General features: G+C 44.7%; 3 protein-coding genes and 2 pseudogenes across 5 annotated transcripts; 3 read left to right on the top strand and 2 right to left on the bottom strand.

The window, feature by feature from the left end:
• The first annotated feature begins 307 nt into the window (after nt 1–307).
• On the top strand, nt 308–6,449 carry LOC125527771 (Nucleic acid-binding, OB-fold-like protein). Its single transcript, XM_048692287.2, has 12 exons — nt 308–478; nt 1,885–1,965; nt 2,057–2,224; nt 2,374–2,439; nt 2,946–3,026; nt 3,373–3,489; nt 4,220–4,443; nt 4,530–4,620; nt 4,725–4,793; nt 5,216–5,307; nt 5,896–5,959; nt 6,194–6,449. The coding sequence occupies exons 1-12, from the start codon at nt 398–400 to the stop codon at nt 6,296–6,298; spliced, it is 1,239 nt and encodes a 412-aa protein (XP_048548244.1). The 5' UTR covers nt 308–397; the 3' UTR covers nt 6,299–6,449.
• Nucleotides 6,450–6,580: 131 nt separating this feature from the next.
• Nucleotides 6,581–8,773, top strand: LOC125527772 (uncharacterized; annotated as a pseudogene). The gene is made up of 2 exons (XR_015598546.1): nt 6,581–7,902; nt 8,010–8,773. The product of XR_015598546.1 is annotated as an uncharacterized LOC125527772 (transcript).
• A 1,339-nt stretch (nt 8,774–10,112) lies between these two features.
• Nucleotides 10,113–15,525, top strand: LOC125527769 (protein FATTY ACID EXPORT 3, chloroplastic). The gene is made up of 7 exons (XM_048692286.2): nt 10,113–10,544; nt 10,955–11,351; nt 11,542–11,712; nt 13,482–13,528; nt 13,629–13,666; nt 14,925–15,008; nt 15,162–15,525. The coding sequence occupies exons 1-6, from the start codon at nt 10,302–10,304 to the stop codon at nt 15,004–15,006; spliced, it is 978 nt and encodes a 325-aa protein (XP_048548243.2). The 5' UTR covers nt 10,113–10,301; the 3' UTR covers nt 15,007–15,008; nt 15,162–15,525.
• A 1,273-nt stretch (nt 15,526–16,798) lies between these two features.
• On the bottom strand, nt 16,799–17,769 carry LOC125527768 (uncharacterized; annotated as a pseudogene). The gene is made up of 2 exons (XR_015598545.1): nt 17,652–17,769; nt 16,799–17,517 (listed from the first exon to the last, which is right to left on the bottom strand). The product of XR_015598545.1 is annotated as an uncharacterized LOC125527768 (transcript).
• A 145-nt stretch (nt 17,770–17,914) lies between these two features.
• Nucleotides 17,915–19,266, bottom strand: LOC125527773 (transcription factor WRKY45-1). The gene is made up of 3 exons (XM_048692289.2): nt 18,844–19,266; nt 18,622–18,729; nt 17,915–18,529 (listed from the first exon to the last, which is right to left on the bottom strand). Exons 1-3 carry the CDS (start codon nt 19,104–19,106, stop codon nt 18,079–18,081), a joined length of 822 nt encoding a protein of 273 aa, XP_048548246.2. The 5' UTR covers nt 19,107–19,266; the 3' UTR covers nt 17,915–18,078.
• Nucleotides 19,267–20,797: the final 1,531 nt, after the last annotated feature.

The raw sequence follows: 20,797 nt of genomic DNA, 5'->3' as shown, positions 1-20,797 counted from the left end.
TTTAAGCCAAAAACAAAAAGATTTCTGCTGATGTCATCTGTTTCTACGTGGCAAAATGAGTGGTGATGAAAGTGTGTGGGCGATGTGTAAGATGCCACACGTGTGGGTGCTAGTTTTTCCAAAAAAAGAAAAAGCATTCACGTCCAGCTGTTGCTTTGCTATCCACACCGCTCGGTCATGTTACGTGCTGCTCCGGCCCATGCACGGTGCGCGCGTGGGCCATCATTTGGTAAGGCCCATGAGGATATTCTGAGCCCATAAAAATAAAGCGTCAGTACAGTCCAAATTTAACATAGGAAAAAGGGACCAGCGGCCCAAAATGACTAGACCCTAAACCATCCCTCTTCTCCACTTCCCCTATCACTCCTTTGTCCGTGGAAAAAAGCTCGACCTGCTAATGGCGGCGGCGGCGGCGGACTTCACGCAGAGCAAGCAGGCCATGTCGTACGCGCTCTGCAAGCACCTGAACCTCGATCCGGTTAGCCCCTCCATTCTTCCACTCTTAAAACCTTTGGGTTCTGATTTCTGTTGCTTCGGAGGCTCGGAGCGATAGTGTTCCGTGTTTGCTGTTTACTAGTCATGTGGGCGTGATTTTCATTCTTACAGGCGCGGGCTGAGATTTTTTAATTGCAGATTTGTGGGGCTCTGGGAATGGTTAGTTCACCGATAATTAAGTTTGCATAGTATCGTGGCTTAAATCTCATGTTGTTATTATGCTGCGTTGTGGAATTTAGGCATGGCGATTTTATACATGATTTGGTTGGGGAAAGTGAAGATATCTAAGTTACCGACAGTTAAATTGCTGGATCAGTTAGGGGCCCGAATAATACCTGTTATATTATGAAGATTCTCCCGTTAGGGGTCCGTTTTGCTATCGAGATTGTTTTGCTGTGCAAAAATAATACGTTACGGAATACATAATTTGTTAAATAAGTGAGTTGTCTAAATAAGTTCAGAATGTCAAGTTACTCGTATGTTTTGTGCAAGATAAAGAGGTAGAACTATATTTGGTCAAACATATGTTAATATGCAAGAGCTATAGACATCCAACATACATCTTTCGCGCTAAATATCCTAGTTAATATGGCTGCGTACTTCTCTCTGGTTACGGAGTAATTGTTATCAATCGGGTTGGAACAGAACATTCTTGTTCTTATGCTTGTTATACTAATCGCTGAAAGGTGCTTGTTTGATTGCCAAGAATGTGACAAGGAATTGAGTAGCCTAGTTAGATCATATTCTGTGGCTACCATCTGGCACATGGCTAGAACATACTGAGTTCAATAGTTTTGTTGCAAAGATGAAGCTTGAAACACTGGACCTCCAATATTTTTGATACTTAGATGTAAAGAGGCCTTCACCACATGCAGCATATGCCCTTGCTCCTTGGCATAGTCTCTGTCATATATCTTAATTTTTATGGAGTAGTGTATTCTCTTGTTCAAAACATTTGCCTCATTTTTTTCTTCTGGTGGCTGGCCATGGTCTGATATGGCACTAATTGAGTAACTTAGGGATGACTTCTATTTTGGGTACCCCTGGTCCCTGGACCAACATGTGTAGTGCACAATGTGCAAACTTTGATGCGTACTATGTACCGTGATCATTGTTTTTAAGGCGGTAAGGCGACCTAAGGCGAGCACCACCCGCTCTAGCGCCTAGGCGACGCCTAAGCGCCTAAGGCGGGCATAGTTGTAAGGTGCTGCCCGGGCGCCTTATCGCCTAAGCGTCCAAGGCAGGACGCCTTAAAACAATGACCGTGTTATCTTTCGTAATTTGCTACTTCTTATGAACAAATTTTGCCCTTCTCACTCTTATCAAGCTTTATTTGCATGGAGTTTTATTGCTAGAAACAGTTGCTGATTTATCTGCTGAATATTACAGAATAGCATATCCAGTACACTTGTCAAGGAGAATGATATTGCGAGCCTATTCTCACATATCGTGACCTCACCGCAGGATGAGGTAACTGTTTTTGCATGTATGTGCAATGTACATTAATTCTGTTCACTACTGCTTATGTACTCTTACACAATCTCCTTTTCTTCATTGGTAGGTCAAGAAGTGGGTTGAGTTCTCCAGCAATTTTGTTCTAACTGATGGAGAACAGCATGCGTTACTTGGTAATTTGAATCAACATTTGTCCCAGATGTCGGTACTATTAGCTGGTTTCAAACCATCAGCGGCGGACATTATTGTGTTTGCAACCGTGCATGTTTTCATGGTATGTATGTTATAACTTTACCCATTTACATGAACACCGTCATATCTTCATTTGGGATGTATTTTTGTGGTCACTGTCTTACTACTCAATAGATATGCCTTTTCAGACATTTACTTCCCCAAGTTCTAATTGTACATTGCTTTTTTCAGTGTCATCTTAGTGACAGTGAGTTGCAGAAATATCCAAATATATTGCGGTGGATGGACTACATTCAGGTTTGAGATGGATCTTTTTTTTATAATGGCATCTATTTTTTGTCTTATCTTGTTCCTGTGGGCTGTACACACCATCTCTTCTAGAATCAAAGAATCAAATCCATATAGATTTGAGTTTCTTGCCAACACAGAACTAAATACATCTCCAATGTTTTCCGTCTCATTTCTTATCAGTCACTATGCCCATTCAATGATGTCATTTTAATCTCATATCTGAAATTACTGGACCAGATCTTGGAAATAGCCATGTTTTCAACTATCAATTTTATCTGATATTTGAAGCCTACCCAGCACACTTCCGTAAAACTGGCTTTTACACCTTTCGACACTAACTCATGGTTTATATTGTAATTTGTAGCTGGGCAGTTATTTTAGTATCATTTTATAACCATAGCTTTATGCTGGTGGGAGTCTCTTCTAAAAAATAAATACCAGATTGTTGTTAATATTATGCCCACATTGTCAGGCATTTATATCATCTCATGTGAATTTACTGCTTGATGCAGAATGTTGTTGATTTTGGTACGATGCTGCAAAAGATAAACTTGACCAAATCTATCTTCAACCCACCTGCACCTGCACCTTCTGTAAGTAATTTTTTGGTGATCTGGAAGTATTTTATGTTTTCCTTCTAAATTAATTTACTTCATATAAAACTGTATGGGAAATTATCCCTGTAGCATGCTGTTGCTAATTACTGTGTTACAAGATCAAATTTGTGCTTGATCTGCTAAATAAGTGCTTGTTTACATTTGTAGAATCTAACCAATACTATACTGTTGTTAGTACTACTAAAGTGCGAAAACATTAATCTTCAGAGAATTGATAAATCACTGATACACTGTTTCTTTCAACTATCCTCAAAATGTCTATCAAAATGATTATGTTTAAATCATAAAAATAACCATACCATTTCTTAATTCTACTTGACAGCACCCAAAGAAAGCTGATAAAGGAGATGGTGAACCAAATTCCAAGAAAGCTGTTGCAGGACAGAAGGTTGCGGATAAGTCAGATGGAGCTGCTGACTCCAAAAAGGCTGCAGGGGAGGTACTGATCCACATTAGTTATTGATATTTCTGGACTGTTATTATTTGTAGAAGGCACTCGTGGTACATCGTGCTGTGAAGATTTGGCTGGAACTTTACCATTTTACTGCATTTCTGGCCTTAGTAATGCATGGTAAACTATAGGATATGTTTGGTTGATGCTATTGCTATATCATAGGCCTATTAATTTTTTCCAGCCATTGGCTGCCCAAAAGACCGGTAATACTATCAGACTACTTGACCCTTTGTTGACCAAAGTTTTGGCAAGATATTAATGGAAGGAGAGCAGGTTAGCTTTCATGGGCAGCCAATATTTTGGCAACTAAACAAGCAAGACCCAGAATATCATAGGCTGCCAAAATTTTGGTCGAGCAAATTTGGGCACCAAACTAAACATACCCTTTGTTCTGATTCATGTAGCCACTTGTGCAATACACCAGAGAACATGAAAGACTGTAAGTATTAAAATGTTTGGTTATGTACTCCCTCCGATCCATTAATAAGTGTCGTAGTTTTGAACTAACCTTAGTTCAAAACTGCAACACTTATCGGAGGGAGTACAACTTCTGCATAGCGGTGTTGATTTTCATGTTGTTGTTGTTGTTGTTGTTGTTGTTGTTTGTTGTGGTGTTGATTTTCATGTTTGTACACCATTATGAGAACTTATTTCTTGTACAATATGTCATTTTCTATTAGTTGGTGAGTTTCTTTGCTGTGTTGATTCTTGTCAGAATAAGATCCCTGGGGATAAGGCAAATCCTGCTTCTGCCAAAAACAACAAACCTTCTGGGGATAAAAAGAAAGTCCAAGAGAAAACTGCCGGCAAAGCAACAGAGGCAGCTGCAGATAAAGCTCCACAGAAAAGTGCAGAAAAGGATTCTGAGTGCAGTGTTAGTATCCTGAATATACAGGTCGGCGTTATTCGCAAAGCATGGAAGCACCCATCAGCTGACAGGTACAATAAATTTCCAACACCTGTAAAAAGGTCCTCTGTTTATTTGTCAGTCTTCTTTCTGACATTCCAACTGGTTATCTTTGCAGTCTTCTGGTGGAGGAGATAGATTTGGGAGATGGCAATGTGCGTCAAGTTGTTAGTGGTCTTGCGAAGTTCTTCAGCCCAGATGAACTTGTTGTAAGTAGTCAACAGCAGCAATGAACTTGAATGATTCTTGTTCATTTTTCTCTCTTATACATGATTCTGTGTTCTGATGTAAATATTTGCCCTTGCTTTTGAAGAATCGCCATGTTGTCTTGATCACGAATGTGAAGCCTGGGAAGCTGCGGGATGTAATGTCTGCTGGATTGGTATGCTCTGTTGCATCCTATTGTAATTGTGTTCTATCCCTAAGCAAAGCTTCTTGAATTTTGGCTATTAATTTGTTTACCATCTTTCCCCAAAATACTACTGTGGTGAAACGCAAGCTCCAGGCAAGCCTTGCTGTGCACTGCTAACTCACTAGGCATGTGCATATTACTAGACCTCATACTGATAGACTCTAAAATTATCACTATAACTCATGGAAGAGAATGATAAACTATTTTGAAATGAACTTATGATGTGAAACCCTTACCATGTAGTTACAGTATCTGAAGTGGAACAATGATAAATTTATGATGTGAAACCCTTACCATTGTGTTTGTCTTTGACTTCTGATGTTGTCAACCCTCAGTCCAAACTGTAAACGAAATTTTGTTTTTGACATGTTCTAAATTAAACATATTACCAGGTCTTGTGTGCTTCAAATAAAGATCATACAGTCGTGGAGCCTTTGATTCCTCCGGAAGGAGCCAAGCTTGGAGAGCGCATTTCTTTTGCTGGGTAAGAATCATATGTTGTAAATGACGAATTTATACAATTTATAAGGGGTCCCATTTTATAAAGGCGTGTTTGTGCACTTCTATAGAGCTTTTACTATGTTCGGTTTTCTTATCTGTATCCATAGCTATGACGTATCTGGTATGCCATTTAGTATGCAGTTCTGGACTTCTGGTGGTTGATATGTAAGCTGTTGCAAAATATGTTGGTCCGAATAACAATATTTGGAAGTGCAATTTGATATGTTAGGTAGTTTTTTAGTTTTAAGGAATATCTGCGCTTGTGGCCACCTGCGAAACAAAATGTTTTAGTTTTAACACTTATGTCAAATTTTGCTCAATTGTCTCCTTGCAGTTATTTGGTTCCTATTTGATCTGCATCTGTCTAGGGCACATCTAGATGTGCCCTAGTTATTGCACATCTAAGTGCTCAATCAAACTAGAAAGAAAAAGGAAAAAAAGACAAAAGAAAATGCTTGCACAAATCTTAGTGTAAAATCAATGATATAGGACTTAGATGTGCGATACTTATAGCACATCTAGATGTGCTTTAGCAAAACTGTTATGTTTTCTAATTTTCCAAATTTTCTAGGTTTGATGGGAAGCCAGAAGATGTTCTAAACCCAAAGAAGAAACAGTTGGACAAGATAACACCGGTAAGCATTTATCGATGCCCAATTTTGATGTTATCTCACTTATTTTTCACCTTATGGTGATCAAAGGTTGGCCATTCAGCATGATTTGAGTAAATGCGACTCAGTTTTGTCATTCCTTGGAGAACCTACCCTTCTATTGCCATGAAATATAGAAAGGCCTTCCTGAATTCTATTGCATAGTTACTCTGCATGCATTGAATGAATTAACAAATAACTTTTTATTATGTAATCCAGCATCTCCGTACCGACGAGAATGGAATTGCAACATTCCGAGGGGTACCATTCACTACATCAGCTGGTCCATGTAGATCCTCAGTTCCGAATGCGGATGTTAAGTGAGCAACTCGTTAAACATGCTGATTTCAAACATTGGTGTGCTACTAAAACAAATGGGATGTACCATTTTGTCGTAATGCCCATATTAAATGTTACTGAATGTTAACAGAGTTGTCAGTTCTTGACTTATAATATCCGAAAACAAATTTTGTTTTGTCTATGCGCAAAAAGGGGGAAATGGCCCTGATGATATTATTGCGCAAAAGGTGATCAACCGAGTGCACGGTCCTGTGTGCTGAGAATGGGTTTGCTCAGTTTTCTTAACCGTGGTTCCAGTTAACTATTATTGCTCTATAATTGTGCAACGGCATATCCACAATAAACCTGTAGCTGTTTAGAGACGACCAAGTGATCTGAAGCAGTTAAGTACTTACATCTTTCATTCGCAAAAAAAAAGTACTTGCATCTTTAGTAGAGCAAGCAATACCTTGCTTCGCTGGAGAGTTTGCATGAGGCCATGGGAATCGAGTTCCTCCTCTCTTTTTTGGCCCAATACTTCTTCCTTTTGGAGCTCCTTTTGCCTGACCTGCATCTTGCCCCTCTCCGTGGCAAAGTATTGTTTGGAATCTGATCAAAACTTGCCCTTCTCGCACACAGGGGAATACATCGAGTCCTTGATTCCTAGGTTTTGGCCGCAACCGTCATACGAAGTTTAGCCTAGAAGCTGAATGTAGTTCAGTTGCGATCTTTTGCCATGTCCGAGCAACCAGCACTGGGCGTGCTTTGGTATGTCTTCTTTTGGTGTCATCAAGCAACCATCCATTTGCGCCCACGTTGGTTTTGCTCTTGACATGGTGCCTGCGCCACGTCTGGGAGAAAATATTCACATACGGTGCTTCCATGTGCTCGAAGAGCGGCGAACGCACGCAAATAGCAACCTCTGGCATCATTTTACTGGTTCCTACATCCAGAAGAACTGGAGCTGACCCTCATGACCTGAAAAATGTACCCTTCTTTGAGAAATCATGGTATCCATTCCAACGAACTCCACTTTACGAATATGTACATCGCTATATGCATCCATCGACTGAAGTACTCGGATGTATCATTTTGAATTGACCGGCACCATGGATGTGTTTGGAGCTACAAGCCTCCTCAGTGCCACCACACTCTAGGTCTACGCCTCGTGTTGTCACACCTCAAAAGTCAAACATCATCGGCATGTGTCGTCGTCTCCGCTCTTATTTTTGTCTTTTGTGACTTCATCGTCGATCTATTTAACTATGTATGGCGTTTGTCTGGTGTGTCGCACTGAAGATGAAGATGTCACTGAGATCGGAGAGGAAATGTTTGAAGCGGGAGGTGGTGCTCGAAGGCCAATTCGCACGGCGAACTACACGGAGGTTGAGGATGTCCTCTTGGTCAAGGCTTGGTCGCAAGTGGGCTTGGATGCGGTCACCGGCACCGATCAAACCGGGAAACGTTATTGGCAACGCATTGAGGACAAGTATTGTAAGATGAAACCCAAGATTGCCACATTGAGAGCTCGTTCTTACCGATCGCTTCAAGGCCGGTGGGAGTTGATGAAACCCGCTTGTGCTCGTTGGAGTGCGGCTATGGATCAAGTAAGGGATCAACCCCCAAGTGGCTGTGTTGAGAGTGATTATGTGAGTACGAATATCATATTTTATTTACTTGTTGGTTCATGCTTTATTTACTTGTTGGTTATGCTTGGTTGTGATTTTCATATGCTTCCAATGATGATATGTCTTAGGAGAAATATGCCGACTTGAGGTACAAGGACATGGCCGGTTCCAAGGGCAAATCCTTCCCATTCATGCATTGTTGGGCATTGCTCCAACATCTTGACAAATGGAAATTGAGGGATCAAGAGAGTGCATCGAAAAAATCGAATATGCTAAAAATGGATGATAGTGATGAAGAAAGAAGAAACCATGACAAGCCCGGGGGAACCAAGAAGGCAAAAGAGAGGATGAAGATGGAAGCGGAGGCATCAAGCTTGAAGGAAAAGCTTGATCAAATGATCAAGTCAAAGGAGGCATTGGCGGCGAAGGCATTGGAGGCAAAGCTTATTATCACCGAGAGAAAGAAAGAGGTGAAACTTGCACAATTGGAAGTAAAGGCGAGAAGATGCCAAGCGCAAGGCTGACATGGAGGAGATGATGATCAAGCTCAAGGAAGCAAAAGCATGGAAGGAGCTCATGGCTGAGGAGAAGGAGCACATGATGATGTCTAGAAAGGACATGGATGAAGAGCAATTGGCGTGGTGGAAGGAGTACAAGGAGAACATCGCCGAGAGGAAGAGGCTACTGCATGGTGCTGGTGGTGGTGCGTTGTCTACTCTCCGAGGTGAGTCTCCGATGAGTGGTGGAGGCGATGGAGGTGTGGACAACTTCACCGGTGCTTGAAGTTGTTCGTATGTTTTATGTTTTGCAAATGATGTCTCTGATGACTATGTGATGATGATCATTTGCACGTTGTATATTTTGCTATGATGTCCATGGGATTTACTATGTGATGATGATGATTTACAAGTTTGTTTCATGTTTGTGATGATGATCATTTGCAAATTTGAAGTGATTTATGTTGCTGTCCAGTTTTGAGGGTTTGAAGGCCGAGGCGTAGATCAGTGTCCTCAAACCAACCCTCAAAACAGGGTTGGTTTGAGGGCACTGATTTGCGCCAGGGATTTTTGGCCTTCAAAACGACATTTTCTCAGCCCTCAAACTGATTTTGAAGGTTGAGTTTTTGAGAGCTCTATTAGACATGCTCTAACAATAGTACACCACACATTGACTGTGCATTGGTATGCTCTATGTGGCTACACGTCTCATATGCCGCATGGTACTCTCCTCCCATGCACACCCGATATTGGTCAAATTGCCATTGTTTTTCAGTTGCTTCTCAGAGACTATAAAAAAAGTGCATGACTTCTATCGCTCACACTCACCAACAACTTAAGTGTCACACAATAGATAGAAGATCATGTTGTGTCGTCGTTTTCTTCATTCTCTAGATCATCTTGTACATGACCTTTCTTGAAATCTAGCTCAGATTCCACTCTTTAGAAATCTAAGACCGGCGTTCAACTAGTTGACAAATACAGTATACCGTGGGCGACTCGTCGGCTGGGAAGCCTAACATTGGGTTGGCCTCAGGGGCCAGGAGTCTGGTGTTAGCCCTAGCCCATCGATCAATCCAGGGCCCGGCTTCAGGAAGAAACATGATCTTGGCGTGCAAGCCACGAAGCTCCCATGGCGAGGTCGGCTAGGGCCCTTGTAAAACCCTAGCTCTCGTCCCTTTTACAAGACCAGGCCAAGGGTAGGTCGACGCCATCTGCTTAATAGCTCATACATCCTCCCAGAGCCCTTACTCGAGTCCTCCCCCCTATGTATTAAAATGACATGATATAATCGATAAGGAACCCACCGAGACTCTAACGACATCTTCGATCACCTATCACAGATGGTTTTGGCCATCTCTACCACATGCGATTAGACTGTTCGATCTCGTGATCTGTATCACTGCATACATGTTTCGTTAATTACAGTTTGATTATCTACCGCTAACTTTACACTCCAGATTACACGTGCTCGATGCAAACACACAGCTATTCGGTAACTCTAACCGCACTCGCATTCCATACAAATTTGGGCACACATCCATGTACCAATACCATGTGTGAGATTTACAATCACCCCCTGGTTGAACATTGGATGGACGGCATGTCTCCTCGGATCTCAATCTCACTTCAGCACCCTGCTGCCTGCTTACGAAAGCCGAAAAGGAAAAGGAAACGAATCTGTAGCAAAATCCCCGCAGCGGTCAAGCACCACGCAAACGCAACGGAACCAAGCACAACAGCACCCGTCCCCCACCGATTCTCCAAAACAAAAGCCCCGAAGAAACCCCACCAAACTCCTCCATCCTCCGCCCCCATTTCCTTCGTGCCGTCCGCCTCCGCCGTCTCGTCTACGGTCTACCCCTCGCCACCCTCCCTCCCCTCTCCTCCCACCTCCCCGAGGACCGCAGCGCCCCACCTCCCATGGCGGCCTCTCTCCTCCACGCCGCCGCCTCCTCCCCGCTCGCGGGCCCCAACCCGGCCGCCCGCGCGGCCTTCCGCCCCCTCGCTTCCTCCCCATTCCTGCGCCTCGCGCGCTCCTCCCCCGACCGCCGTGCCCGACTGGACGCCTCGCTCCGGGCCCTCTCGGGCGGCGCTCGCCTCGCCGCTGGAGTGGCCGCCCCCCGTTCTCGCCGCTTCGTCGCCGCCCTCGCGGGGGAGGAACCGGTGAGTGCCCGCTCTCTCCGAGATCCTTCCCCTGTTTATTCTGTTTCCGGTGGTGATGCCCTGTTTTGACTTCTGAGGCGTGTTCCTTCCGCCCCTGCCTATCTGATCTGCTAGGTTGTAGCTGGTCACCTCACCCGCATTTCTAACCCTTTATTTTATTTTCCTCTCGCGACGCACGGGCTGAAATAATCGCTGCGCGCCTTTACAATTTTCGCTCCGTGGAGTGCATTGAGGATAATGTGCGAGTATATTCTTTTCGTGTGCCGAATGGGAGATATTTGCAGCGGTGTTTCTGTTAGCGCATTGAGGTCTTTTGACGATGTTTCTGTGTGCTAAATACCGTATTCCTTGGCTGAACTGTGATGTCAAATTATGCTAAGTTTACAAGTTATTTTGTCTGCTGAATTCAGATGAGTTCAGAATTGGGTGATGACAAGGAAAAGGAAACAGAGAAGATTGAAATAGAGCCGGAGGAGGCCCAGGAGGTGTGGAGGGAAATGCTCAAGCAGTTCAAGGCCGAGGCCATCCGAATGCAGGCCCTGACAACGCAGGCATATGATGTCTACTCCAAGAGGGCGAGGGAGGTGCTGTTAGAGGCCTCGGAGAAGCTAAGGATCCAGGCAGATAAAGCACAAAAGGACCTGACCATCATCGCTGCAGAGGTTGGTGAGGAGGGGCAGGAATATCTACAGCTGGCAGCTAAGAACTCCCCAGATTCTATCAAGGATATCACCGAGACAATCAATGCAGTTGGCAACCTCAATGGACCATCAGAGTATAAGGATTATCATGTCGGCATTTCATTTGGTATGTAAAGGCATTATGTTGGTAGCATTTCTAGTTATCTAAGTTATACTCATGCTGCAAGTTGACGAACATGTGACTCATGCAGGAAATGGCTTTGTTAGATCATCAGTTATGTAGGCAGTTTGGTGCTGCCTTGCTATGTTAGGGCTGCAATTGAATAGTATTAATGGAACTGTATTACTTCTTGTAGGTACCTTTCTTACTGTAGGAGGTTTCCTTAACTTCATGCTAACTGGAAGCACATCTGCAATTCGCTTTGGTTTTGTCCTTGGGTTTGCACTGTTGGCTCTGGGTATCTCAAGTTTGAGATCACAAAGAGCAGGCGGTCGTCAGCCTCGTCTTCTGCTGAAAGGGCAAGCTGGTTAGTTCATTTCTTCTCACATTATTTTCCTTGCTTGATTTTATTTCCCCCTATTTCATGATTGAAGTGGCATTGGCATAGCTACTTCTGCCAGTACGTATTATGTGTATACTTATGTGACATGGTTTTAATGTTGGCAAAGTTAAGAAAAACAGAATGAAAGAAAAGAGAAGTAAAATAGGAGTACATTTGTTTGTGATGTATTGAGTTCAGAAGATTGCTCTTCAACTGATCTATTTGTTTTGTCTATCTAGGTGTTTTATGTTGTTGTGCTTATTTGCATTTGTTGAGTGAGGTGATATGTATCAGTTTTTGTTATGCATACTATCAGACCCATCACAATTCTGCTGAGAGCAAATAGGTGACTGCTTCCAGCTATTAATTCTATGGGTATTGCAAAATAGCTTTGGACTTCCATGCGAATAGAAGAATATTTTCATCAGGCTTCTCATGTCCTCTATCTAAATTTGACAGCTTCCGATAAAATCCAATCAGATTAGTTAAAAGTAAATCAACAGGAATCCAGTATTCCAGCATGATATTGTTGCAACTATAACTCCTTTGATCCAAAGGAGATCCATGGGATTTTTTAAGGATTTGGATCCTTAGGATTTTTTTTCCTACGGTGGTCCTTTGATTCTCAGTATTGGTATCCTTAGGAATTTTTCCATAGGATTAATTTGTACTACATTTTAGAGGAAAATTTCCATCCACTCAAACCTCTTGGTAGAATTTCTTTGTTTTTTCTGTGCTATCAAACACTCTTCCATTCAAATTCCTGTAGTCTGCTAATCCTGTAGGATACAAGAGGGCATGGCACTCTATTCCTGCGTTTTTTCTATTCCTGCATTTTGCGAATACTGTGAATCAAAGAGGCCCTAAATATATCTGGATTTCAGTTTTTTTTTCTGTTGAAATGGATTTTAAGAATTGCTTTTGTTATTTCTGCAAACTTGACCGATCATTGTTGCTTATGCGTAAACAGTTAACTTTGATAATTGGTCCATGCAAAAAAGAAGATCTCACTACTTATTTTGACATTTTCCATAGTACAATAAAATTGTTTTTGCTGTCTACTGGAGCTGATGTTCAGTTCAGTAATGATAGTAAATATATTTGAAAGGCAAATACCAAATGAAACACAACCAAGTGTAAAGAAAGCCGCATGTTTTTTTTTCTGAAGTTGTCAAACAATGCTGTAAACATAGAGTAGGTGGTATCTTATGGCCACATGCAATTTTGGTGTTAAAATTGATCACTTCTGAAAGATCTGAAGAAAAGACAAATTCTGCATGTACAGTGGCTAGTGTTTTTCATGCAGATTTTTTTTTGATCTTGAGGATGTGATTCTGTTTGATCTTGATTTCTCTTTTTTTACATGACTATGGGTGCTGCGGCTATATCCACTATTATTTTGAGATTGTTTGGGAGTTTCCACACATAGCACACATCGAGTTTAGACTCAAGTTGAGTTCCATAACGCATACAAATATTGGACATATATTAATGATGGAATTTAGATTCAAGTTGAGCCTCCAAGGTTTCAACTGTTCATATTGATAATGTAATGCACTTCTTGTATGATTCATATATCTGATTATTTATATTGACTTGTATTTGACCGTGTAACACTAGTGAGGCTCAATTTCTAGTTGCACATTGAGTAATAGTCTCAAGATGAAGTTATCAGTTGAGCTCTGATAAGTTATGGGTTTGTTATTCCTTTAATAACTTGCAAAATTCCAACATACTTGACTTGTGGCATGCAGCTATTGCAAGCGTTATCTTCTTCAAGGACTTGTCAGTTTTCTTCCGGGTAGGTTTCTAATTTGGCTCAAATTGTATTACTACTGTGATAGCTTCCACCTCCGCCTTTTAGCAATGCCAGGATTTAATTGAATTTTGTGCGTGTGCAGCATGGGTGGTTTCCAAATGTTTTCGTGGTCCTTCTCAGGTCAGTACACATTTAATCCTTGTACTTGCTAGGAATACTTTCATTCTAGAATCAGAAAAACATATAGTGATATATAAACAGTTATTGTCATGAACTACGTCGCTTCCTTTTATGTTCCTCTACCTGTGCGTATATACCTGCAAGACTGCATAAAATGGCTTGTTCGCGTGGCTACAAGGGCTCTACACAGTATACAGTTTTTCCTTGGTGGATATTCTCACCTATTTGCAATTTTGCATTCAACCTTTCTGGCAACCTGTGCTCCGCAATAGACCACCTCTCATTTTTACTGTACTACCACTGTACCACATAGTTCTTTCCGAAACCATATTAATTGCCTCTGCTGCAATCCCTTGACAGGGCGACACTTCTCATTGATCTGTTAGAAATCCTCTTTTTTCCCTTCTTCTGTTAGTACCACCTCAGTAGTTTTATAGTGTTATACTTGTAAGGTGTGAACAAGAAGCTGATGATTACTAAAGAAACTGGTGAATACATCATTTTCATCTTTTTTCGCCCTTGACTCCTTGAGTTTGCCTACTACACTTTGAATGTGTCTTATAGTGCAAGACCTGCACAATTATCAACCCAAATGTGATGAATGTTTCCTTTAAACAGAAGGATGGAGCTAGTGGAAGTATCTATCACATAGTTGATGTCAAGCATTAGACACAAATTGCTGTCAAATAATACTAGTTGGATATGTACTAGCCCCCCCGTCAACTAAAAGTCTAAAATGTCTGGTAGCTCTAGTTCTTCCTCTAGTTCCCCCTAAAAACGTGTTAAGGGGTGAAGTTCCTTCCCTTAACTGTATGTTGTTAGGTAGAAATGTGACACCCTGCGGATAGGACGAGGGTGGGCGAGCTCCTCTAGTTCCCCAATTTTGGTATTTTGGACATTTACGCGCTCTTCAAAACACAATGACCCATAATTTCTATTCTGTTCTATTTGTTGAATCAAATAATGCTATGATACTATGGAAGTACTTTCTAGACAAATCAGCACATATGATTGCCCAATCTAAATATATTAAAACATAGAAGGTTGAAGTTTGACACCTATGTCCAAATAAATCAGCATTTTGTTAATTTGCAGGCGGTCTGATTTTTTGGAGATTTTCTTTCAGCAATTAAGTTGGCTATTTGCGTACTTCATTTAGAGAACACTTTATGCTTGTTTGCAAAGGCCACTAGAGCTATTTTGAGTTGGACCACGAAAAACATGCACAATATTTATATATTTTTTATTTGTGCTGCAGTGGAATGGTGGCGACCTTTTACATTCATCGCATTGTGACTGGTGGCCACAAAGGTAGCACCGAGAGCAGTTCAGATAACTAATGGTAACACCTCACTTGTTTCACCTAAAGATCCTTTTGTATAAACCAGTGTATGTTGTATAGTATATGCACTTGGATACTGAACTAGCTAAACCATATGTGCCTTAAATGATTGAACTAAATCGCTCTATATCTCACGGCACAACACTTCTCTAGGTTATACAACACACATGGATGAATCATATGACCGCGGAAATTTGGGTTCTGAAGATTGATGGTGACCCTTCGCCTTAAGGTTTCCTTCTTTCATCAGCCTTCAACTCAGGCACACTCTGTGGTGTCTGAACTCTGAAGTGGCTCTATACAGTGATACCTGGACTTACAAGACTTGCCTCGCACACTCGCCCCTCACCTTTGTTCCTTTCCTCGTGTAATATAGATGCATAAGCAGAATAAGGAATGACCCTTGAAGGTCTCTAGTATGTATCAATCTGTTCATCATTCATGTTCTTTATTTATGCAACGTAGTTGTAACACATTGAATATCCAGTGAAATCTGAAAATCGGTTTGTCTCGCTCAGTGTGTTGCTGTTTGGCCTGAGGGTAACAGTTTGGCAGTGACAGCCACATGCTATCTTTTGTTGCTTAATGTTTGCTAGATTGTATTGTACTGTATTACCTCCGTTCTGGTATATTGGTCCTCTTCATATTTTGTGCCAAAATTTGACCATAAATTTAAGTTAAATTGACAAAATGTTAATGCATGTCATAAAAAATTATATCATTGGATTCATATCCGAACATAGTTTTTAATGATGCTATTTTTTATGACATGCATTAACATTTTATCAATTAAATCCATGGTCAAAATTTGGCCCAAAATACTAAGAGGACCAATAAACCAGGACGGAGTTAGTATTTACTTATTGCCGACTTTGTCAATTTGTTTAGAGGTAATAGCACCCGAGATCCACAAACTTGCACCGAATGTGATGTTTTAGTCCAAAACTTGCAAAATGTGACTGAGGACTCCACAAACTTGACACCCTATGTGATGTTTTGGTCCACAGTCATTCACAGCGTGACATGTGGCAGTCCAGAGGGTGGACTGGTCAGCTGTGGCAATTTTGCACAAAGGCCCCTGACGTTCACTCGATTCAACCCGCAGTGCTTACCGCCAAATACACATGTACGATGAGATGAACGCCCCAGATCCCAGGACGGGCCGCTACAGTCCCACGTCGTATCGGGGGGCAGCAAGACGCCTAGGTAGATCCTCTCGTGTACGTACGTACGTGCCCAGGCAGGATCTGTGGCGTGGAGGGCTCCATTTTGACACGCAGTTAATAGAGCAAGCATTTGCATGCATGGTCCAACCCTTCGAATTACTCCTACTACTACTCCATGCATGCGTTGCATTGCATTGCCTTGCCGGTAAAAACGGTCAGGGTTGAAAGCTTAGCAATGCCTGATTTGAAAAGATTCTCGAGTAATGTGAGTTGGGACCTCTCTTGGCTAAAGCTTTGGGCACGCAGTGAATTTTGAACTATCCTCTTGGAGCTAGCTACACACCCCTTTCTATGTGTAATGTGTTGATTAGCTGCAGAGGATATAAGATGTAGCACGAAAACTTAAATGCAAGGAGACAGTAAAAAGATCAAGAACAGGGTAAAAAATAATACTCCCTCCGTTTCTAAATATTTGTCTTTCTAGAGGTTTCAAATGGTGACTACATACGGAGCAAAATGAGTGAATCTACACTCTAAAATATGTCTATATACGTTCGTATGTGGTGATCATTTGAAATCTCTAGAAAGACAAATATTTAGGAACGGAGGGAGTACTAACACAAACATTATTTCCTCACTGAAACAGAAAATGGCAGAAAGGCATGCTTGCTTGCAGCACTATAGGAGGAGCACTGCAGGAAAGAAAGTTGAAAGAAAGGCATACGCATGCTTGAGCCAAGCACAAGCATGCTAGGTTGCACAGCCTTTGCTAGCTGATCTCAGCACTTTGAGACTATGGACTATACCCTTAAGGTCTTTTTGCTCTCCTTTTTTTTACCTACACACAAATTAATTAAAGGACACTGTTGGTACAGTGCTAGGCTTAGGCTGGTCACCACTCCATGACTCCATGTAGGGATCTCCAAGCTCACCTGCGTCGATCGGTCGTCTACATGAAGTCCACCTCAAAGAGATGCATGTTATTGTTGTTGTTGCCGCCGCCGTGGTTGCTGTTGTTGTTCTGGTCGGAGACCTCGCCGTTGGCCGCCCCGGCAGACGGCAACCCGCTGGAGCACACGCCGACGAGCACGACAGGATGTTGTTGTTGCCGTTGCCGTTGTTGTTCTGGTGCAGCAGCGAGGTGATGAAGTGCTGCTGCTCCTGATGGTGGTGGTGGAGCTGCATGGCGCTGTTGAGCTGCTGGTGGTGGCCGTCCTTCTCCCGCGGCTCTCCGAGCGTGAGTGTCATCGGCCTCGCCGCCGCCGCCTTGCTCTGGTCGTGCTGCTGCAGGCAGCTGATGGCGCTCGTGTTGGACGAGATGGTCGACTTGGTAGCGCTCAAAGCTGCTCGAATCGTACGTAAAAGGAAGAACTAATTAGAGGTAGTTAATGGTGATCAATTGCACTGGGTAGGATGCAAATGAAGCAAAGGTGCGTGCATGTTAGCTATAGCTTACTGTTGTTGTCGCCGTGCTTACCGTTGAATCGAGTGAACGCCAGGGGCCTTTGTGCAAAATTGCCACAGCTGACCGGTCCACCCTCTGGACTGCCACATGTCACGCTGTGAATGGCTGTGGACCAAAACATCACATAGGGTGTCAAGTTTGTGGAGTCCTCAGTCACATTTTGCAAGTTTTGGACTAAAACATCACATTCGGTGCAAGTTTGTGGATCTCGGATGCTATTACCTCATTTGTTTAACCATTTGATTAACTACTACGTTTGCTGAACAAATGCTTAGTATTGCAACCATTTTGATTAGCCAACTCTACATCACAAGCTCTTGCAGCTGGAACCTCTCACCCACCCCCGTACATTATCACTACTCATTAGTCACACTGCGACAGCCGATGTACTCCAGATCTGTCCACTAAACAGTGCACAGGTCGTGCAATCTACTGTGCTCTAGTGAAGCAGATCGCCGAAGCTGAGCGAGTTGACGACGGTCTCCCACTCCCAGTCGAAGTTGCCATCGAGGAACCCCTCGACAGGAGAAGCACCAAGTTCCACCTCGGAGGAGTAGGACGAGGAGGACGACGGCGACGACCATCGCCGCGACGTGTCACCGGGCGCCTCGGCGTGACGGCGCACGGCGCTGTGCTTGTGCTCGGCTCCGAGCGACGGCAGCAGAGGCGAGCCCCTGTTCCGGTCGACGGCACCGAAGACTCCCCAAGCGTTTGAGCCTGAGTCGACGACGGTAGGAGGCAGTGGCTCCGCCCTTTGCTGACAGAAGGCGGCTCCGCAGGTGTGCTCGCCGTAGTAGGCGATCACGAACGCCGCGGGCTCCTCCTGCGACCGCTGCACCCGCCGGGTCGCGGCGCAGCCCTCGCCGCTGAGCGCGCAGCGGTAGTAGAGCCTGCATGCAACAACAATAGCGTCAGGCTCTGCTCTGTCTGATCGACAAGCTTGCCGTTTGTCCGGACCACCAGGGGCATTTCTTGTCCGTACCTCGGGTGGTTGCTTCCGTTGATGTCCTTTTGCCCGTACTTCCTCCACACGAACCCGTCCGCCGTCGTGTCGGCATGGACCTCTCTGTGCGCCTCCGCCCCACGCACCCTGCGAAATCGACGGCAAACCTGTCAGTCAAACACTCGTGCCTCGTGCAAGGGCGGATGAATTCAGAAAATTCTTCGTTCATTCCCGGTGCGAGTAGCGATCGAAGTCTCGTACCTTCTTTTGGACGGCATCATGGCGAGGGGAAGATGGCAGGATGTGGCGCCAGGGTCCGTCGCCTTCCTCTTTTTATCGGTGGCGCCCGCGCTCACCGCGGCGATCACCCGGTCGCAGCAGCGGAGGATCTCCGCGGCGAGCGCCTGGTGCTCCGCCTGCACCGGCGGGGACGCCGCCCGGAGAAGCTCCCTGAGGTGCGCCGCGGACTGCTGCCCCATCGTCATCAGCTCCAGCACCACGGCTGTCGGGGTGGCCAGCGCCATGGCGTGAGTCTCTCTGCTCTGCTAGCTCGAACCTGGCACTAGAACTGGACAGTACGTGGTGCACCAACTTTTTTTGGCTTTTGGGTGTCGAGCTTGTGAGTGCGAATGAATTCGGCGGGTCTTGCCATATCGTCGGCAAATTTATAGGAAACCTAGGACAGGGGAACCAGCGGGGAAGCTGCAAGGAAGCGGTCGAAGCTGAGCTCAGCGACGCGACAACTTTTGAAGTTCAGTCCGGGAGCCCAGCCTCCACTCTTTCCCTTTGCAGCCGATCCAAGAGGAAGTCAAGAGCCAAGCGATAAGGCCAACTCATCGCGCAACCCCATCCCGTACGGCCCGTCCGTTTGAGGTAGAAAGGACAAACCAGACTGCTCAGCACACGACGGCTCGGACCCATCTGATCCGTTTTGTATCTGGGCTGACCTATTTCGAGCGTAAACATGCGTCGGGTTTGAGTCGCGACGGACAACAAATGGACGCGTCGCTCGTCCGCGTCGAGGCCGCGTGGCAGGCGGTCACCTACTTCCCACCCGTCAACATCAATGCGCACGCGCGGCCGGCCCCGCCTGTCATCCGCCCAGGCGAATGGTCACGGTCCTTCTTAAATGGGAAAGCCGTGGACCGATCGTCATCCACACTCCCTACTCCACCCCGCGGCCTCCTCGAAACCTGACACCCTCAAACTCTAGCCTCAAACTCGCCGGCCGGCCGCGTCGCAGCCATGAGGCTCTGGAACTACGGCCGCAAGGGGAAGCATGACCACAAGGCTGGCTCGTCCTCGGGCCGCCGCCGCCGCGGCGTGAAGGAGGAGCCCGCATCACCACCCCCCCCCTTCCCGCGTCGCCTGCGTTCTCCATCGCCCCCACGGCCACCGGCGAGCGTGATCGACACTACATCCACGCGGTAGTGCACTGGTGCCCCACGGCTCCGGAGATGGCCGACGCCGTGGGGGACGTGAACTGATGCCCCACGCCGCCGCGGTCACCGGAGCGGGACGCGTCCCCACGGGAGGAGGTGGTGCAGGCCCCGCCTTCCAGCCCGCCCCCGCATACCACGGACCGCCAACCCACCTCTGGACGCCGCCGGATTATGTCGACCTGGTCAGCGACGACGACGACACCAACGTCCACTAAAGACGGCGACGATGACGGCAAGAGCGCGTGGACGACGTTTTTTTATTTTGTTTTTATGTTAATTATGGCACTAGGCCGTTAACTGAACCGTGAAACTGAGCCGTTTTATGGCCGTGAACCTAACTTATGTTTTATGTTTTTTTATTTGCATTTATTTACTTTATTTAGTCATTTTATTTAAGTTTTTCTTTTTTTAATCATGTCCAACACAGACATGATTTGGGGTGCGGTCGCGCGTTGGGCGCACCTACGACCCAACGGATCCATTGCCACTCCAAAGAAACAAAATTCGGCCAAACCGGACGTCCATTTGAGATCTTGCGGTGGAGTTGGCCTAAGGATAATCGATACGTGTCAGGTGAGATAATTGTAATCTGTGTGAGAGATCGAAGCTAGTAGAGATACGCATACGCTCAGAGTCCGAGTGAGATCGAAGGCGAGGTGTAGTGGTTACGGGAACGCGTTGCCCCTCCCTACGCATGTGGTACGTACGTACGCCGTCACATGGGCAACCCGAGCTCACTCTCACGAAGTCACGAGTGATTGGGTAACGTGACC

This window comes from Triticum urartu, chromosome 3A (genome assembly GCF_056163025.1).
Source record: "Triticum urartu cultivar PI428250 chromosome 3A, HENAU_Tu73, whole genome shotgun sequence".
Classification (NCBI taxonomy): Eukaryota; Viridiplantae; Streptophyta; class Magnoliopsida; order Poales; family Poaceae; genus Triticum; species Triticum urartu.
This window is presented reverse-complemented; position numbering and strand designations above follow the sequence as displayed.